Source organism: Lactuca serriola, chromosome 2, assembly GCF_051521515.1.
Source record: "Lactuca serriola cultivar US96UC23 chromosome 2, Lser_US96UC23_V15, whole genome shotgun sequence".
Classification (NCBI taxonomy): Eukaryota; Viridiplantae; Streptophyta; class Magnoliopsida; order Asterales; family Asteraceae; genus Lactuca; species Lactuca serriola.
The window spans coordinates 33,703,952-33,724,657 of NC_136409.1; the positions used below are offsets into that span (position 1 = coordinate 33,703,952).

Sequence of the window (20,706 nt, forward strand, 5' to 3'; positions counted from 1 at the left end):
ATGGTTGCCTGATGAAATTGGTCAAGTCGATCGTGAATTCTAAGCAGAAGTGGAAACCCTCTTGCTTTTATGAAAGAACCGAGATATGTTAAGAGAGGGTCGGCAACAGACTGTAACTGGTAGTTTGAATTGGAGATGGATGGTTTAAGCGATTCGACGCCTGAAAGAAGAGAACAGAGGTCATCGAAAGCCATTATGAAGTCCTGATAATGGACCTTGCAGACTTCTTCGATCTCAACCTCTTTGGATTTCTAGAAATGATAGAGGTGGTGGAGTCGAGTTTTGGGTTTACCCGAGGCGAAGGTTTTGATGATGAAAGGTGGTAAGTCTTCTTCGATTGATATGGCGGAAGATGAGTTCATCGACGAATTGAAGATCCCGTTTAAGATAGGTGTGTGTGAGTGAGAGAGAGAGAGAGAGAGAGAGAGAGAGAGAGAGAGAACCCTTTGTTAAATAATTATACATTTTTATTTTTTTTAAATAACAAAAAACTTCATAAATGGTCCCTCTTTTGTGAATTGATGGAAATGCCCTTTACTGCCAAAAGTTAACGAAGTTAGCGAAAATGACCATTTGTTAAAAGTTTTGAAACTATATGGACCATCTGTAATGTTTTTTGAACTTAAGGATTAAACTTGATATTTTAAAAAACCACCAATTTTTTTTTTTTTTTTTTTTTTTTTTTTTTTTTTTTTTTTTTTTTTAAAACATGCGCCCATTCGTTTAATCAAAATATTATACAAATCGACTAATCGAGTATTCATTCCAAATACTTGAAATTTGCCCATATGAATAAAAGCTGCGGCCACTGAAATTAGGTTTAACCTTCGGGGATACTCAGGCCGTATCACATCAATCGTCCCTCCCAAACGCTCCCTCGGCGCCGCCGCATCCGCCGTAAGCCTCACCTCTCTCTGCTCATTCCACAACAGAGATAACTCAAACTCTGTATCTTTTCGAGTGAGTTCTATTTCTACTAACACTCACACATATCTTTTGAACGAATAACAGGGATTTTTATCAGGAATCATGGGCACTCATATAGATAGCATACACCAGAGTGATTTCATGTTCTGTGAGATTTGTGGAACGATGCTTTCCTTTGATTCCAGAAAGTATGTTCGATGCCCACTTTGTAATTTCAAGAAGAAAACCATAGGTGAAATTTCATCCATCTCTCCATCATTTCAACAATTATACGAGAATCACATTTTTTTTTTTCATAAGTTACGTAATCTATTCGCCTAAATTATAATTTCTTGAACCCTAACTTTTTTGTATTTTTCAGAAATTGCTGGAAAAGAAATAAAATACACAGTCAGTGAAGAGGTATGCACTAAGCTATTTACATTTCCATTAATTTAAGCAATATATAACCTAGAAACATGATATTTATATCTGCCAATGTCTACATACACACAAACACACCTATGTATGTACAATTGTAAAAAGGGTTAAATGTTTTTTTTATGTAACAACTTTTCACATTTTTATCTCAGTTTATTCAACTAATTGGTTTTTTAGATGAAATATGAAACATTAAGACCTATAAATGTTTAATTTGTTGAAATATTGTTTTTTCGATGCAGCAAATTAGAAGAGAGCTTGGTTTGTCATCAATCGAGGTGTCTGGTGAAAGAACACGATCAATGGTGAGTTTTTTTTTTCATTACATAAATATATAAATTAAAAAAAATACTTAATATAATCATAAATATTATTTTTTGGGTTTCTGTTTGGCAACAGGATTATAATGTAAGATGTCCAAAATGCTCCAACAAAGGGGTATACTATCACACACAACAGGTATAAATACAACTGTAACAAACTATGCTTTTAATTATTTTTTTATTTTATTTTTATTTTTTTTTTATTTTAATTTTTTTTTTATGATTGAACAGACGAGATCTGCTGATGAAGGCCAAACCATGTTTTATAATTGCCCAAACTGTGGATACAATTTCACAGACAATACATGAGAAGTGAAAGTGTACTAACTAGCCCCTCTACTTTCGTTAATTACAATCAACACCCTCCAATTTTAAATCATGTAGTTTTGTGTTGATTGTAACTGCAATGTTACCTTCTATGTTATGTGGTTCTTTATTGAAACTATGGGCATGGTGTTGTGTGTGTGTTTTGGCAAAATGTTATGTATATGTTATAAAACGGAGGGTCAATTGCAATTTAGAAAACTTTAGAAATAGGTCACACAAACAACAGGACGTTGAATATAAAGCTTTATAACCTTCATTTAATTTGTTGTATCAGACTGTACACAAAGACAGGGGGCACTTCATATCTAACTTTTGTAGAAAAAAAAATTTAAAAACTAAAAAAATTTAATATTATTATTAAAATTACCCAATCGGGATAGTTATGAGCAGCCCATAGAAAAGAAGAGGCCCAACAGCGAAAAGAAGGCTCCGTCCAAATTCGATGATTATGTCTAGAAAGGAAGATTTTACTGAGGAGAATAAAGTTTGTTAGGAGTCCTAGCCAATCATATGTTTTGATTTCATAATTTGTAGTGGGAGCAATCTAATATAATAAAAAAATAGTTAATGATGTCAGTTGTCGTTCTTTTTGCTTAGTTGATGCCATGTGTCATTCATCCAAAAATTTGTTTTTCCGCTCAATGGTTTATTCTAATATCTATCTCATGATCCCATAAAATCAGTTAAAATTAAGGGGTTGGCTAAAAAGACACCCCATATTGTAATATGGACACCCTAAATAATTTTTTAAATATTTTTATTGGCTGAAATTGTATTGTTTTTCGAAAAAGCTGATTAAAAACAGTTAATTATTGGTTGACTTTTTAAAAAGTGGTCAATGGGGTGTCCAAGAGGTGTCTTATTAGCAACACCCTAAAATTAAATCTCTTTCCTTATAAATAGCAACAAATCAGCAATTAAAACATATCTTTCATGTTAACTATAACTTTTCCTTTTCTTCTTCTTACTGTTTCTTCCTATTTTCATGTTTTCCTTGAACGAGTGCAAATTGCAATTATAGTTAACCTAATCACAAAAAATATGAATGTCATCTTATTCTAAATTTAATCTTATACGATATTCTAGGCTTATATATACATGGAATGGCAAATGGACTTGCACTTTTCTATCGAAGGAGTTTCATAATAATTTTCTAATCGAGGGCGATGAAGAGCAGTTCGAAAAGATTCCACATCAATAGTTACCCTATATTGACCATCTCCAATGGTTCCAGTAATGGTTTGAGCATCAGAATAAACTGAGCATGAATAATAGAACTCACATACTTGTATAGGGTAGAATGGATCGGGGAAGTCGCAGGATGTATATCGAAGAGGATAGCTCTTGATATATTCGACGAAGTCTTCGATTACTGTGTTTGCAAACTACTTTAGGATGTCATCGAAGAATGCCACATTGTCTTCTAGAATGATGATAGGAGAATCAGGGGCATGAGGACCTTTGACGATATTAGTGCTAGGGGAAAACTCGTATAGAGGCGTTGACATGGTGAAAGCTTGAGAAAGATGATGGTTGACATAGTCTTTTTTAGAGGGTAAGAGAGCCAATTACTTGAATAGCTTGTAAAAGTGATTTGGACGGAGAATTTCCAATTTATACCAAAAAATTTCTTCCTTTTTACGTAATCATGATTGAAAAGATCGTCATCGTAAAATTCTCGTATCCCAAGATATTGAAGGATCTTTTAATCATTATCTAAAAGCTACCATTAAGATAAGGAAGTTACATCAGTGAGACATACATCAGTAGTATTGAACATCAACGTAAGTGATCAGCGAGTGGCTTGTGATGGTCATCCAATAAGTTTGTGATGTCTCTTGATAGTGTGGGCTTAAGCTACCATTTACTGGCATAATATTGTGAGATCTCATCAACATGTGGTTTCATATGCTAACTCATCAATCATTTTTATTAGAAGAATAAGGGAGGAGAGTGGGTAGGTGTATGTAATATATCACGGTACATGATACACCCAACGACACAAAGTTTTCGAATTCTTATCAGCGCTTGACTTCATGATCTGAATCATGGAATTCTAAAGAAGAATATATGGATATAATGGATTGATGTATGTGATAAGTTGTGGTGTTTTAGCTTAATCACCAGCATAGATCTTCCGTGTTCTCATCAGAATATGGTATACGTTGAATCATAGAACTTTAAAGAATATGCGAGAATAGAGTGTTTCAGTCACATTGATGTGGAATCGGCATGAATCATAAACGGTAATAACCCATCAGTAAGAAGTGGCTTAATCCTTACATCATAGAGTTGGTTGCAGTCTAGAAACAAAGATTCACCGTCAATTCATATTGGGACCATGTCATACCTTAATCTAGGAGGTTAAGGACATGAACAACCGTTTGTAATTTGAGGACCAAACAAGTAAATCTTATGCTGATGACTATGCAATCAGGGAAGCCATTGGGTTATGCTCAATGTTTCAACAGAACATGAGACTTGATGCATATTACAAGCATGCTTCCAGGGACGGAGTCAGGTAAGAGATGATTAACCAAGAAAATAAACATCCAAGCCTTATAATAATTCTTTTGATTTGGACTAGGCAGTCTCACATTGAAGGTTTATACAATGCTAGACAATCAGCGTGAGGGGGTGACTCAATGTTTTCAGTAGATTGTCTCAGTAATGAGATACTTAGAGAGATTTAGACAAATACAACAACATGCTTCTAGGGACAATTAATTGTTAAAAGTTACATGCTTGTCTATCGAAATGCCACTACAAAATCCTTAAGAATGGTACAAGATAAATTAATAAATAATATAAGAATACAAAAAAAAAGAGTTAGTCAAACAAGAAAATATTCTAAAAGCAATAATTTTGCGGCTTTTTCAGAAGCATGATAAAGACTCGATCCATCAAATCGTTTGAATTGAATGTCCATAAATGAAATTCCATTTCCCGAGATATCTACCCATCGACACTGTCTATAAAAAAGAGCAACTAAGATCAACCAAATCAAACAAAAACACAATTCATAGTAACCAAAAAGAGAGAATGTCATTAATCATTGAGATATTACATATTGATTCCAAGCTTCATGTTCACCAAGAACAAGAAAAGGGCATGAACCAGTCTTTGAAACCAACGAGTTAAGAGGATCTAATCTTTGTAACCTTCGAGTTATGAAAGTCACCAAGACAAACCTCGAAGGTTCCACTCTTTTTGATATGTGAAGGAAGAAAACGTGGGACATCTGCCTTGTTGAAGGCACTTTTTATTTTCTGAGGGGAGTCAGTTTTGCTGTGAGAGCATCTCTAGGAATAAGACGTGCTATGTCACCAGTTTCGCTTCATCCCACTCAACAGAAATAGGTAGTTCAATACGGAAGAGATATGTGCCCAGAAGAATCTATTTTGGCATAATTATCTCCTATATGCTTTCATCAACATGATGCAACTAGTCAATCAACATGGGCATCAACATCTGGTAGAGAGTGGTTAGTGCTGAAGAAAAGATGCATAGCTAGCTTCAATTAGTTCTACTAGGAAGGTGGTATATTCAAGGAATAATACGCTGATCCGTTTAAGGTCACTATTGATAGAGAAGAATATGTATAAGCAACATTAGTAGAATAATGTACAATGTATACTTCTTTGGTAAAAAGAAAGTTTGAAGAACAAAATCAAAGTAAACTAAAACTGTAGAAACTTATGTTAAGAAATTTAAAAGTAGCAAAGCATAAATGAGAAACAAATAAAGTAGCAATGTCTAACAAACAAAATCAAACCATATAAATGTTGTTGACCCTGAGTCCAGCAAGGAAAATTTTGTTCTTAGAATCAAACACCTTTACTTCATGGCAATTGAAAAGAACTTTATAACTAGAGTTACAAAGTGACCGATGGAGATAAAAATGCCTTTTAGATCCTCAACATAACACACATCCTTTAGCTTGATTGTCCTGCTCTCAGATGTTCCAACACCCACAACAAATCTTCCACTATTTTCAATGAAAACCACAATTGGACCATCCTTCTCTACAAACCCTTTTAGAAGGGACTTGGGACAGGTCATCTGTCTAGAGCACCCACTGTCTAGGAACAAAGTATGTCCTAGATTTATAGTTGATCCTTCAACAACATGAGAATTTCCAGCATCACACATGTTGAGATAACCATTAAGGGAATCCTTGATAAGAGCCATTAAACCCTTAACATTCATCCCCTCATCTTCAGATGTCTCCTCTTCTTCCACCCGTTCTTCACGATCCTCTTCTTTTGCAATGAAAGATTTAGGTAGAGAGATGTTTTCCTTCTTCATATGAGCCAACATCTTTTTATACAAGACTTCTTAGTTCTCAGGGCTTTGAGCTTCTTTCTTCTATTTGCAGTCCCTGGAAAAATGATCAGGGTTTCCATAGTTAAAGCAGTTACCTGAGTTTTTCTTTTTTAAAGTGGATCTTCTCGCTGAATTGCCTCCCTTGAATTGAGCTCTTCAACTTCCATTTGTGTGACAACTCGAAATTTCTATCTTATAACAAACCCTGCATTCAATCAAATTCAAACTTTCAATTGCTAAATTTTAGCAGTTTCGGAGTCAGTTTGAGTGTTCTAAAGCCTAGTACTGCAAGAGATAGTGGAGAGAGGATACTCTAGGGTTAATTGCACAACATTTAAGTTCCAACACTCCAAGAGTTTGGACTTTACGGCCATAACATGGAGTTTACGGTCGTAAACTCTAGGGTAAATATGACACTAGGTCATTTTATGTCATTATTTCCATTTTCAAAGCCTAGAACTCTTTTCTCTCAAGTATCATCCAAGTTCTTCACTAGATCTTCAACTTAGTAAGTGTTATCTTCCATAATTAGTTGATAAACTTCATTATCTAGTGTATGTGTATGATTTCATCTGTGAAATCTCTTTATTTGATAGATAATCAAGTGTTCTTCAAGAACACCAAGAACACACACTAGTGTTCTTGGACCTTAAACACCCAATCAAGATTCTATCTTGTAAGTACACTTGTCCTAGCTTGTTATATACTTGATTGAACTTGTTTACACTTAGAAAAAACCAAGAAATCATAAGATCAAAGGTCTTTATGGCCAAGGCATGTTCTTGGGCCGTAAACCCTTATAAGTGGAGCAAAGTGCACCCTAGTCCCTTCCTTGGCCTTGGATACTAGTCTAGATCACTTCCTTGAAGTGTTTAGGACCTTAAACATCAAGGAAAACAAGTCCACATAGATTTTAAGACCATAAACTCATAAGGAAATGGTCCTTAGGCCGTAAACTCTATAAAGAGGTGATATTGTGCCCCTAATGCTTCCTAAGGCTTGGACTTGATCAATAGGTGCTCAATATTGACTTATAAGACCTCAAAACACCCAATGGCCATTAGTAACATGAGTATATGGCCGTAAAATCATGGGGGGAAATGACCTTAGGCCGTAAACTCCATAAGGAGTGGTCCTTGGGCCATAAACTCCAATGCCATGCCATGCAACCTTTAGATGCAATCCTTTGGTACCTATAGCACTTGAATTAAAGTGTTTTCATATCCTAGGGTGTCTTAACTTAGTTAATTAGTTGTTAAATGACTAACTAGATACATATATATATATATATATATATATATATATATATGTATATATATATATGTTATTATATGTATATAGGATCATTGTGTGTGTTCAAGTCTTCACTTGATACCAAACACCTTGTCCAACGCTTCCGTACAATCCACTCACTACAGGTGAGTTCATACCCCCTTAAACAACCTTTTAATGCTTGTACATGCTTTTATGGGGGGGGGATACAAGTTGAACATCATAGTTATTATATCAATCACATGTGATTTATAACTATCAAACATATGGAATTGCTATACTTTCAAGCTGTCTTATCAAACAAACTACTTTTAAATCGTTTTATAAACTAACATCAAGTCATGATTATTTATTGTTCAAACCCTTTAAATGTATTACAAATCCTCTTTTCTATTGGAATAGTCTCTAAGGCTGCAACTATATTAGGTAAGTATTTAACCCGATTGTGCATGGTCCTTTTGGATTGCCTTCACCATAGCAACTTGGTAGGATGATTTATTATGAGAGAATAGATATTATTAATATATTATGAGAATAATATGATGAATAATAATATAGTTATTTGATTAATATAAGTCATAGATTAATTAGTATTAATTTGGTGACTTAAGGAGATTAATTAAATAAGAGGGTATAAACTGTCAATTGTTTGATAGTTACACTTTAGGCTATGAATCCTTATGGGATATAGGGTGGACGATTTCTAGGGCTAGGATAAGCCTTAAAATCGTCCAAAGGATATCCAAGGAAAGGATTGGGATTGTTTTGAGTAATAGTTATCCAATCAGGGTTTAAGGGTGAAACCCTAGGAGCCTTACAAGTATAAATAGACCCCTTGGGGAAGGGAAATCGACACCTCCTCTAAAGTAAGGATACCCTGGCTGATTTCCTCCTCTATCCTCTCTCTCAAATCATTCTCTTTGCTAGTTGGTGTTTGTAAACCATTAGAGGAGTGACAATTGTGACTCTAAAGCTCCAAGAACAAGAAGATCAAACAAGTGTTTCAAGGTATGCTTCTAACTCTGATTTTGTATTGTTCTTATACCTAATTAGCCATTATAAGTCTTGGATTCAATGCATGTTTAATTAGAGAAACCTAGATCCAAGCATTAGGGTTTGTATGCGCACATAGGAATGTTCTTATGTACAAAACCCATCAGTGGTATCAGAGCCTAGATTGGTTTCTATTAAATTGATGCTTGAATGTTTGAATCTTAACTGCAAAATTCAATTTTTGTGTTTCTGAGTCATGGACTCGGCGAGTCCCATAGTGGACTCGACGAGTTGGCCTGACTCGGCGAGTCCGAGCGTCAGGAAGAGCCAAAAACGGGATTTTTTCATATTTATCTTATGGAAACTTACCTTAATCATATTAGATCAACCCTAATCCGATTTTATGATATATATGACTATATTTTTGATCTAATTGAAGATATTTATCAATTAATAAAATATTTAATTTCCTTATATGATAATTATTAATTATTTTGATTAAAATTGGTAAATTGTTTTTTTCAAGAAATCAAATATGGATAATTATGTGATTAATTGTTAATTTGAATTATTTGTTATTTGATCCTTTATGTTTTTAAATGTTTAAAATTAGTCCTCAAGTTTTGAAATTTATGTTTTGTGATTAAAAGTTTAATTTAGACAATTTAAATTTCAAACCCTAGAATTTTACAAGTTTAAAATCCAACCCTATACTAATATAATATTACAAGATTAATATATATATATATATATATATATATATATATATATATATATATATATATATATATATATGTATAACTTAAATGCTAGTCTTACCGTTAGTAGGCCTCATTCACGAAGCCGGTCTATAAGGTGGGTATAAGGTTGCGGCCTATAAAATGACGCTTAATGGGTGTACACTCACACCCACCGCTTGCTTGATTGGTGGAGGGTCGTTAGCCGAACGGGTAGGATAGGGCAACCTCATCCTCTCATTAAAAGTATGATAAGAAGTACTAAGTAACTACATGTTTTCTTAAAATTTCCCAATCTTAGTTACTTTAGGAAAAGTGAATTGATGCAATCCCATGAAATTACACTTTGCACCTTGCTAAGAAGTTAGTGGAGCGTGTGTGGTTTACCAGCACACTAATTGGTTCTAAGCGAAGGTGGCAAAGGGTGATTCATTGTTTATCATAGTTCGATGGAGCGTGTGTGGTTTACCGGCACATCGAATAGGTGATCGTTACAATGAAGGCACCATGTGAATTTGCATGGTAATTCACACCCGCTTTGTGATCCTCGGTATCCCAGTCACAAACAAGAGTGGCATATCGAGATTTAAACATGCCATTGAAAAGTTTCAATGAATCTCATCCAAACCTAGGAATTCTCAATACATTTAGGACTTAAAGTTATGTTTTTCATGGTGGAGAATTAGTGAATCGTCATTCACTTACCTTCAAATTGTTTGCATATTAGATTACAACATCCCTTTTCTAATGTGTAAATATTGTTGTTGGATCCTAGCCCTAATTTTTCTTATTGGGTGATAATTAGGGATTCATATTCTAATCTATCTTTGTCCTTTCTATTTATAGATGTCGAACGCCAACAATGCTGTTGCGAGTTCTTTCACTTTGATGAGCCTTTGTCAAAAGGTCACCTTTGATGGAACGAACTTTAGCGAATGGATAAGATACATTCGCACGATTGCTCGCTATGAGGATAAGGAGTATGTCCTCGATGAGAAGCTCGAGAAAATCAACCCCGAAATTGCTACTCCCGCCGAAATAACCGCTTTTGAAACTCACGAGCGTGATGCAACAAAAGTGCATTGCATCATGATCACAACTATGAACTCCGAATTCCAAAAGTCCTACGAGGACATGTATCCGTACGAAATGCACCAAGACTTATTGGAGAGATACCATCAAAACGCGAGACAAGAGCATTATGAGATTTTCACGAACATGATTTCTGCGAAAATGGGTCATGGAGAGTCTCTTACCGTGCACTTGCAAAAGATGCAAAGGTATGTCGACCGCCTTCGCAAGTTAAATGTTGACTTTGGGGAAGACTTGGAGATCGACATGGTGCTTCACTCTTTGCCTCCAAGCTACAATCAATTTAGGATGACCTGTTACATGAACAAAGAAGAGGTCACCCTAAGCAAACTCCAAGGTCTCTTGAGGGTCGCTGAGAGCAACTTCAAGGACAAGTCTGTTGCACCAACTCCCAATTCGCCTGCTGCTCCTGTCTTGGCAATTGGACATGGAAAGGGAAAGAAGAGGAAGGCTTCGTCGAAGAACTATCGAAAGGTTAAAGCCCAAGATGGTGCCTCTTCTAGTGGGACCAAAGTTGATCCCGCTAAGCCCTGCCCTAACCCGAAGGAGGCGGAGTGCCACCACTGCGACAAGATAGGACATTGGAAGAGAAGCTGCCCGGAGTACCTGCAAGCCATCAAGGAAGGAAAGATCAAGGCATCTTTCGCAGGTATATATACAATTAAATCTAACGATTCATCTCATAAAACTTCTTGGGTTCTTGATACCGGTTGTGGTTACCACATTTGTTCTAATGTGCAGGGACTAAGAAGAAGTAGAGACGTGGAGCATGGAAGAATAAATCTAATCATGGGGAACAGAAGATCGTCGCCTGTGACCAAGATTGGAGTGTATTTTTTAGTGCTTAGGAATAGTTTATCTTTAGATTTGAACAATTGTTGCTATTCGCCAGAAATGGCTAGAAACATCATTTCTTTTCATGGTTTGTTTAGACAAGGTTTTAGATTTTCTTTTAATAATGAGAATGGTTCTATTTTAGCTTATCTGACTGGTGTCTTTTATTTTGAAGCTATACCATGTAATGGAATTTATGAAACTCTTATGATTGTTGATAACTTAGGAAATGATGTTTTGTACATGGATTCTTCCAATAGTATGGATAAGTCATCCTTATGGCATTGTCGTCTTGGACATGTCAACAAGAATGAAGTGGAGAATCAATTGGGCAAGAAGATCAAGATGCTTCGATCCGATCAAGGAGGAGAGTACCTAAGTCTTGAATTCCACGATTATCTCAAGGAGTGTGGAATAGTTTCACATTTGACGCCACCTAGGACACCACAATTGAATGGTGTGGCAGAAAGGCGTAATCGAACCTTGTTGGACATGGTTCGCTCTATGATGAGTCGTGCTTCACTATCTATCTCTTTTTGGGGGTATGCCTTAGAGACTGCCGCCCATATCCTTAACCGAGTCCCTATTAAGAAGGTTACCAAAACACCTCACGAGATGTGGATGGGGAAAGCTCCTTCGTTGGCACATATCAAGGTTTGGGGTTGCGAGGCTTTCGTAAGACGAGATAATCACGACAAGCTTGAACCTCGTAGTGAGCAATGTATTTTCATCGGCTACTAGCAGAAATCCTTTGGATATCTCTTCTATAGACCGAAGGACAATGTTGTCTTTGTTGCGAGGATAGGAGTTTTCCGAGAGCATCAACTCATAGGCCAAGGAGACAGTGGGAGGCAAATCGATCTTGAAGAAATTCAAGAGTCGGTAGATGAAGGAACCTCAACCGCTGGCACTCAACCCGAGGAGGAAACTCTGGTTGAACCAATTGACGTATCATTACCTCTTAGACATTCTGAAAGAGTTAGGTTTCAACCCCAGTTGTATGGTTTTCATATTATTACCGAAGGGGACACGTATATTAGTGATAGTACACTAATAAATCTTGATGAACCTAATAGCTATAAGGAAGACATGGCAGGCCCGGAGTCTGCGAAATGGAAAGAGGCATTGGATAGCGAGATCCAATCCATGTATGATAACCAATTTTGGAATTTGGTTGATAATGTGCCCGGACGTAAGACCATTGGGTGCAAATGGATCTTCAAGAAGAAGACCGACGTGGATGGAAAAGTACACACGTATAAAGCACAATTGGTTGCGAAAGGGCTTTACTCAAACTCCCAGAGTTGACTATGAAGAGACCTTCTCACCAGTTGCGAAGATAAAATCTATTAGAGTGATGCTAGCTATTGCCGCATTTCATGATTATGAGATTTGGCAAATGGATGTCAAGACCACTTTCCTTAACGGAAAGTTGGCTGAGGATGTTAACATGGCTTAGCCAGAGGGGTTTGTGGATCCAAAGCATCCGAATAGAGTGTGTAAGCTTGAGAAGTCCATTTATGGACTTAAACAAGCGTCTCGCAGATGGAATCTTTGTTTCGATGAGAAATTCAAAGAGTTTGGATTTGTACGAAGCGAAGATGAATCGTGTGTATATGTCAAAGACAGTGGGAGTATAGTAAGCTTTCTCGTTCTGTATGCCGATGACATATTACTCATAGGAAACGACGTTCTAACTCTGCAGGAGGTTAAGTCCTGGCTCGGGAAGTGCTTCGCTATGAAGGACCTCGGAAAGGCTTCTTATGTTTTGGGAATAAGGATAGTAAGAGAAAGAAGTAAGAGACTAATAGGACTTAGTCAGAACACTTACTTAGAGAAGGTACTGAAACGTTTTAGTATGGAAAATTCGAAGAAGGGAGAATTACTGATACAAAGTAATGCCAAGTTGAGTAAGACTCAAAGTCCGAGTACTGAAGCCAAGATAGCTTAAATGAGCCGAGTTCCATACGCTTCCGCAGTTGGCTCAGTCATGTACGCTATGACTTGTACTCGCCCTGATGTAGCGTTTGCTTTGATCATGGTTAGTCGATATCAAGGGAACCCTGGCGGAGCCCATTAGATTGCGGTGAAGAATATCCTTAAGTACTTTCGGAGGACGAAGGAATGGTTCTTAGTCCTCGGAGGGAGTGATGACTTGAAGGTGCGAGGGTATAGTGACACCAGCTTTCAGACCGACAGGGACAACTACCATTCGCAGTCGGGCTGGGTCTTTACCCTCAATGGAGGAGCAGTAACTTGGAAAAGTTCCAAGCAGGAAACCGTAGTTGATTCAAAGTGCGAATCAGAGTACATTGCAGCGAGCGAAGCGTCAAAGGAGGCAATATGGCTAAAGAACTTCATTAGTGATCTTGGAGTTGTACCTGCCATAAAGGAGCCCATGGAGATTTTCTGTGATAATGAAGGAGCGGTTGCCTTAACCAAGGAACCGAGAGATCATGGTAGATCACGACATATCGGCAAAAAATATCACTTTATTAGACATCGTGTAGAAGAAGGACAACTCGTAGTGAAGAGGATATCATCAGAAGATAACCCAACAGATCCGTTTACGAAGGGACTGAGTAGGGTTAAGCATTTGCAACATGCTAGGAGTATTGGGCTGAAGGATGATATTAGCATAGATTAGATAGTATTAGAAACGTGTAATAGATAAATGTAATTAACATTTGATGATTAAATAAAGGAGTTTTATTACTGTCTTATGTTAATTGTTTAACTATTGTTTCACTTTGCATGTTTTGACTTCCATAATAACTGAGTTTATTAGGAATAATCGAATTATTCAAATTGTCCACAATCGTTCATATGCTGGAAGTAGGTATGAATAAAGATTGTCATGAATAGGTGTGTAGAGTGTCTAAATGGTTTTAGACATAGCAAAAGATTGTTGCAATGTTCATGAGTGCTTATGAACTAGTTTTGAGCATTGGAACAAACCCGTGCTTGCTGGAATCACCTTATGGAATGTGATAGTAAAAGGGTGATCGCAAGACGATAATATCATATAGTCTTAAAACCTAGATATATGGTTTGTTATTGGTTAATTGATTGTACATTGATAATGCGAAAACGCATTGGTAACTCGATGTTATAAAACGCATTGTTGTGTATGGTTAGTTAATGAATAAGTAAATGCATATAAGTCGAAGTTTATCTGTAACTTTTATTCTAAGAAGGAAAAAGTGATATCTCGGCCGCTCGATGATTTGATTTGACTTATGTGCCGGGCCCGGTCAGAACTGAATTGATGTGTTCGATTAAGTTCTATGTCAAATAAATCGGAGATCGAGAAACCAAACGCTAGACTAACTATTCCATAGTATTGTCAGCATGATATCTAACAGAGGACTGTACGATCCCTTATCTAAAGGACAAGATTGATTAGATCAAAGTTTGACAGCGTGTTTGAGAGCTACGATTGCAAATCGGAATGTACCTGCGCATATAGTTACTAGACTTATCCAAGTGGGAGACTATTGGAATAGTGTCTAAGGCTGCAACTATATTAGGCAAGTATTTGACCCGATTGTGCATGGTCCTTTTGGGTTGCCTTCACCATAGCAACTTGGTAGGATGATTTATTATGAGAGAATAGATATTATTAATATATTATGAGAATAATATGATGAATAATAATATAGTTATTTGATTAATATAAGTCATAGATTAATTAGTATTAATTTGGTGACTTAAGGAGATTAATTAAATAAGAGGGTATAAACTGTCAATTGTTTGATAGTTACACTTTAGGCTATGAATCCTTATGGGATATAGGGTGGACGATTTCTAGGGCTAGGATAAGCCTTAAAATCTTCCAAAGGATATCCAAGGAAAGGATTGGGATTGTTTTGAGTAATAGTTATCCAATCAGGGTTTAAGGGTGAAAGCCTAGGAGCCTTACAAGTATAAATAGACCCCTTGGGGAAGGGAAATCGACACCTCCTCTAAAGTAAGGATACCCTGGCTGATTTCCTCCTCTCTCCTCTCTCTCAAATCATTCTCTTTGCTAGTTTGTTTTTGTAAGACATTAGAGGAGTGATAATTGTGACTCTAAAGCTCCAAGAACAAGAAGATCAAACAAGTGTTTCAAGGTATGCTTCTAACTCTGATTTTGTATTATTCTTATACCTAATTAGCCATTAGAGGTCTTAGATTCAATGCATGTTTAATTAGAGAAACCTAGATCCAAGCATTAGGGTTTGTATGCGCACATAGGATTGTTCTTATGTACAAAACCCATCATTTTCAACTTATGTACTGTTAAAAACCATATCTATACACTTATGTTAAGTATATACATATGTATTGATAAGATAGTTGTGACTTCAGCTCCAACACTTTTGTGTAACAAAAGTGTAGAAAAATACATGGAATTTTCAAGCTACATTACTAGTAAACTATAATAGGTATAGTTTAGGAGATACTACTTGCTATTCCTAGTACAAAGGGAACATACAACAGTCAGTTCATTCACGAGTCTATACAAATATACTACATACTATATGAAGAAATATTATTACATATGAAGAGATACTAATACATACTATATGATGAGATACTAATACATAATATATGAAGAGATACTATTACATACTATATGAAGAGATACTTCTACATACTATACGAGACTTACCATTCTACACCCAGCTGTTAGCTACAGTGGGAAACTGCACATCGAAGGATGTCTACGGTTGTTCGGTTCGGCAAGTTGCCACGCCGTGTTTATCCTAGTACAAAAGGATAAGATTTCAATGATTATATAATTTTCCTTGTTACTTTTATCTTGTGACACATTCACATAAACAATGAGGTAGACTATATTTTGATAATAATAGTTGTACATGGGGAAAACCTTCATTCATACGGAGAAGCAAACCTCCAAAACTATTAGGTCTTGGTAGAAGACTACATTTTATACTATTAGGAAATATGGGATTTTCTAGGCTTTTCATACTTATACGAACTTTTCATCAAACATTTACAAGTCTTTATTTACAGTTTTACAATTTAAAGACACTAAAATACTTATGAATTGACCAGCTTAAATGCTGATCTACACTTTCAAAATAACTTGTATTCTCAGGTCCTCAGTAGACAGGTACCGGTGACAGGTTTTGAAAAGACGGAGCACAGACAAGACTCGTCTTTTATTTTGAATCATTCATTTTTGGTGTCTATTACATTACAAATAACACACATGTATTAAAACTTTACTATTAATGCAATGGATGATGTTGTTGCTTGTTTACTACTTTGCATTGTTATGATACTTTACATGATGTCCTCCACCCCAAAACGTTTCCGCCGTTCTTGGTTTTGGGGTGTAACAATTTGACCTACTTTCTTCATAGCTCTTAACAATAAGTGCCATGCTGGTAACAAGTTCATTAGTGAGATCCTCATCATCATCATCACCCTGATCTGAGATATATGAGTTGTTGATGTGCTTTATTGTTATCTTTCAAGAAACCAAGGATACAAAATTTTGCTTTCTTGAGTTGTTCATGATTGATTTACGAAGTGCTTTAATCTCTTTGTAATTTCACAAATTTCCAAACAATGAGTTCAGATCCATGGCTTTGATCTTTTGACTATTCTTAAGGACATTAGCGTGATGATCCTAGCTTTTCCCAAGAGATTCGAGAAACTTCAGAACCAACTGAGATGAATGCTTGATGATTCCCAGCCTTCACATATCATTAACCATGCAGTTAAACCTATTGAAGGTTTGGGTAAGTGACTCACCTTGTTGATCAAATAAATGCTCATATATCCAACTGAGGTTGTTTATGGATGTGGCCTGGACTTCCACAGTGCCTTCATAAGCTACTGTCAGCTTATCCATTGTCTCTTGAGCTGAATCACAATTATGTACAAGATGATACACGTGATAGGGAAGAGACTTTCCTATCGCAACCCTATCTTTCACATCAAGACTAAGAAACTTCTTGTCATCGTCATCATAACTCTTATCTGGCTTTTGCTTTAAAGAGCCAATGGGAGCATTATTGACCATAGGTTGATACATAGGAACATAAGGAACCTTTTCAACGATATTGCACATCTCATAGTCCATGGTTTCAAGAATAACCACGACCTTATTTTTCCACATGGTGAAGTTGTGCTCATCGAATGGAATAATATTGTTAAGACTTAAGGATTTGAGATTGTTGGAAGTTGTCATGATTACTTGAGTGTATTGAAAAACTGATGTAATACCAATTTAAGGTTTGTGTAGATCGAATACACTTCAAGTATAACAAACAAGAACAAATTTATTAAGCGATTAAAGAAAAAGAAAAGTAAATAACATAGACAATTCAGCAAATTGTCTTTCACCAAGAAAGGGGTTGTCACAAATACCACGTCACCAAGGCGATTACGACACCAAGACATAGGATTACATTAGGGTTTCACCCTAATTTTGAATATAGAGATGCACAAAAAACCAGTTTGAGGCATAAGATCATATCTGATCTGAAAACCGGATATGGTCAAAACCGGTTTTGACCGAACCGGTTCGGATTGAATCCGGTAACAGGATTTGAACCATATTTGATTTTCGGACTAGATATTGAATTGACCCCGAATCAGGAACCGGTTTTGCGTCGAACTGGATTGAAAACTGGTTTGAAACTGAATTTTGGATGTTACCGTTAAAAAATAAATTTTTTTTGGAAAAATCATTTTTTTTTCGTTTTTTTCTAGCTGTTAAAAAACGGGTATAAACGGCTATACCTCCTTTTTTATGTTTTTTTTGCGCTCCCTTCACACTTATAAATAGTATGTATTTGGCCGGATTTCAAGTTTTTAATATACACACATATTTTTCACATCTTCTAGTTTTGTTAACATTTCAAAAAATTAAGCTCGAGGGATTCTACTGCCACCTGTGCTCAAGACTCAGATGTAAAGATGTTGAAAATCTTACTAACTGGTCGGAATAAAGTAGCGTGAGAACATTTTGATATGGTGCTATTGTTGAACCGGAATCAAAAATATCGATGCAAGAAGCGCAGGTTGTTAATGAGTAAAGATGGCAATAGTATGTTAATGAGTCATGCAACTAAAACTTGTCTAGTTGTAAAAGGTCAACGCGGTCCGAGTCAACCTAATATTACTCCCGATGGGGCAATATTTATTTACAAAAATGAAGATGTTCATGAAAGCTTTTGCAAGTTCGTGATTCAAGAGGGATTTCCTTTCAACCACTTGGACAACCCACGATTGACACAAATTTTACGGGAAAAATGCGACCTCAATACCGGGAAGTAAGTCACACTACTCTTAGACGTGATGCTATAACGTATCGGGGTATAGTAAAAAAACATATACAATTAGGATTTTTAAATTTAAAAACTGATTGTTTTAACTTGTGATGTTTTTTCCTCCACCAGAAGTGTTTCCAAAAGCTATCTTGCTATCACGACATATTTGATAGACCCCTTTACTTGGGTAATGAACAAACGAGTTATTGTTTTTGAACTTTTTGTGCATACTCACATGGGGGAACGGTTATTTGCAATTTTAGTAAGCATTATAGAGAGTTATAATTTAGGAGACAAAATGTACTCTATTTTGTTTGACAATGCAAGTAACAATATTGCCGCCGCAAAAGGATTAATTGCAAAATATAGACCTATTTTGGATGGCTCGTTTTCCCATACTCGATGTGTTTGTCACATTATTAATCTAGCGGTACAAGATGGTTTAAAAATGATATATTCTACGATTGAAAAATTAAAAAATGTGTTAACTAGATTTTTTGAAAAAAATAAAGCTACAATGGAAAATTTTCGAAAGTTTGCCGTTTCTGTTAACGTAACTCCATATAGTCCTCATTGTGATGTTGACATTAGATGGAGTTCAACGTGCATGATGTTTGAAAGTTTGACACGTCAAAGAATCGCTTTGGAATTATTTTACGTCACTAATTCAAAAGGAAAAAACCCGGTTACAGATTTTGATTGGGATTTGATGGACGAGTTTGTCAAAATGTTAAAAGTTTTTAAACAATCAACCACCTTTTTATCAGGCATGTATTATCCTACAAGTCCTTTGTTACTAAATGAGTTATGATTGATGTCCACACAATTGGAGAATTTTGAGCAAAGAAGTGAAATATTTGTTTTGGTTACGAAATCAATGAGAGAAAAATAAGTCAAATATTTCAAACAAATGTCACCACTTTTTACTTGCGATGCGACATTAAACCTATATATCAATGTTAGGGGTGTAGAGGCTTTGATCACCAAAATTTCCATCTCTATAAATTTGGAAAAAGATAACTCAAACTACATCTGTAACCAAATCAACAATTTTAAGAACACTTTTACTAATTTGTTTGACATTTACCCTACAAAATATGGTAATATGTCAAACACTTTTGTATGTGTAACCGACTCTACTTGTGGTGCATTGGGTAGTAGTGGGGGTCGAACGGATTTTCATATCAACCTTTATTAGTACCTTTTGGAGGAATGAAACAAAAGAGCATGCACATTAACCCCTAATAGCAAACTTGGAATTTTTATGCGGTCAAACCTTTTAAAACTCATGAGTGCACCACAATTTAAAATTTTGGATCTTTTGGTTTGGTGGAGAGAAAAGGAATCACATTCGGATTCAGTGGAACGTATACAACACTTGGCATCACTAGAATCCCTACTACTAAAAATGTTGAACCAGAGATAATGGAAGAAGAATATGAGCAAGGCTTATCAACACCTCCGGAATTAAACGAAGATGATGACGATGAAGACGAAGATGAAGATGAAGAAGATAGTATTGAAGAGACCCTTACCATTTGCGTGACAGTTGCATAGCATTTTAGTGAAGGCGACATAGATTAGTAGACCACACAAACTTTTTCTACATGGCAAAATGTTATAATGCCACTTTATTATTATTATTATTAGTTAACTAGTTTCTAAAAAATTTCTATTTTGACGTTTGATGTATGTTTTGAAGTATTTTAAAGAAACTATGTTGCATTTTCGGTTATATATGAGGTCCTAAAAATGTTTTTTTTTAATATTATAAATTACAGATCGGATCAAAACTAGATCGGATTAAACCGATTTAGATTAGCGGAAGGAAAAACTGGTCGAAACCGGATCAGATTTACAAGGAAACTGGTTTCTGTTTGATGTCATCAAACCGGATCAGATCAGATCGTAGCTTTGTGCATATTTACTTGAACATATAATAATCTATACAAATATATCCCTTGATTGAAGGGATTGTATCTAATCGATACTAAGAACTAATCTTCATAACAAAGACATCGGACCTGTTATCTATTCTATACTTATCTGTATCATTACCTAATATACAAATTATTACATAGAATAACTATCATCACGCTGGCTATGATAGACTTGATACACTAACGTTGATGGTAGTGTAGACGATGATGCTGATAGATAGTGTGT

The 20,706-nt window shown here is 35.8% G+C and overlaps 1 protein-coding gene across 1 annotated transcript; it reads left to right on the forward strand.

Moving 5' to 3' along the window:
- Positions 1–753: 753 nt before the first annotated feature.
- LOC145090277 (uncharacterized) lies at positions 754–2,115 on the forward strand. Its single transcript, XM_079028567.1, has 6 exons — positions 754–897; positions 1,012–1,159; positions 1,289–1,329; positions 1,590–1,652; positions 1,747–1,806; positions 1,902–2,115. The coding sequence occupies exons 2-6, from the start codon at positions 1,030–1,032 to the stop codon at positions 1,977–1,979; spliced, it is 372 nt and encodes a 123-aa protein (XP_078884693.1). The 5' UTR covers positions 754–897; positions 1,012–1,029; the 3' UTR covers positions 1,980–2,115.
- The last annotated feature ends 18,591 nt before the right edge of the window (positions 2,116–20,706 follow it).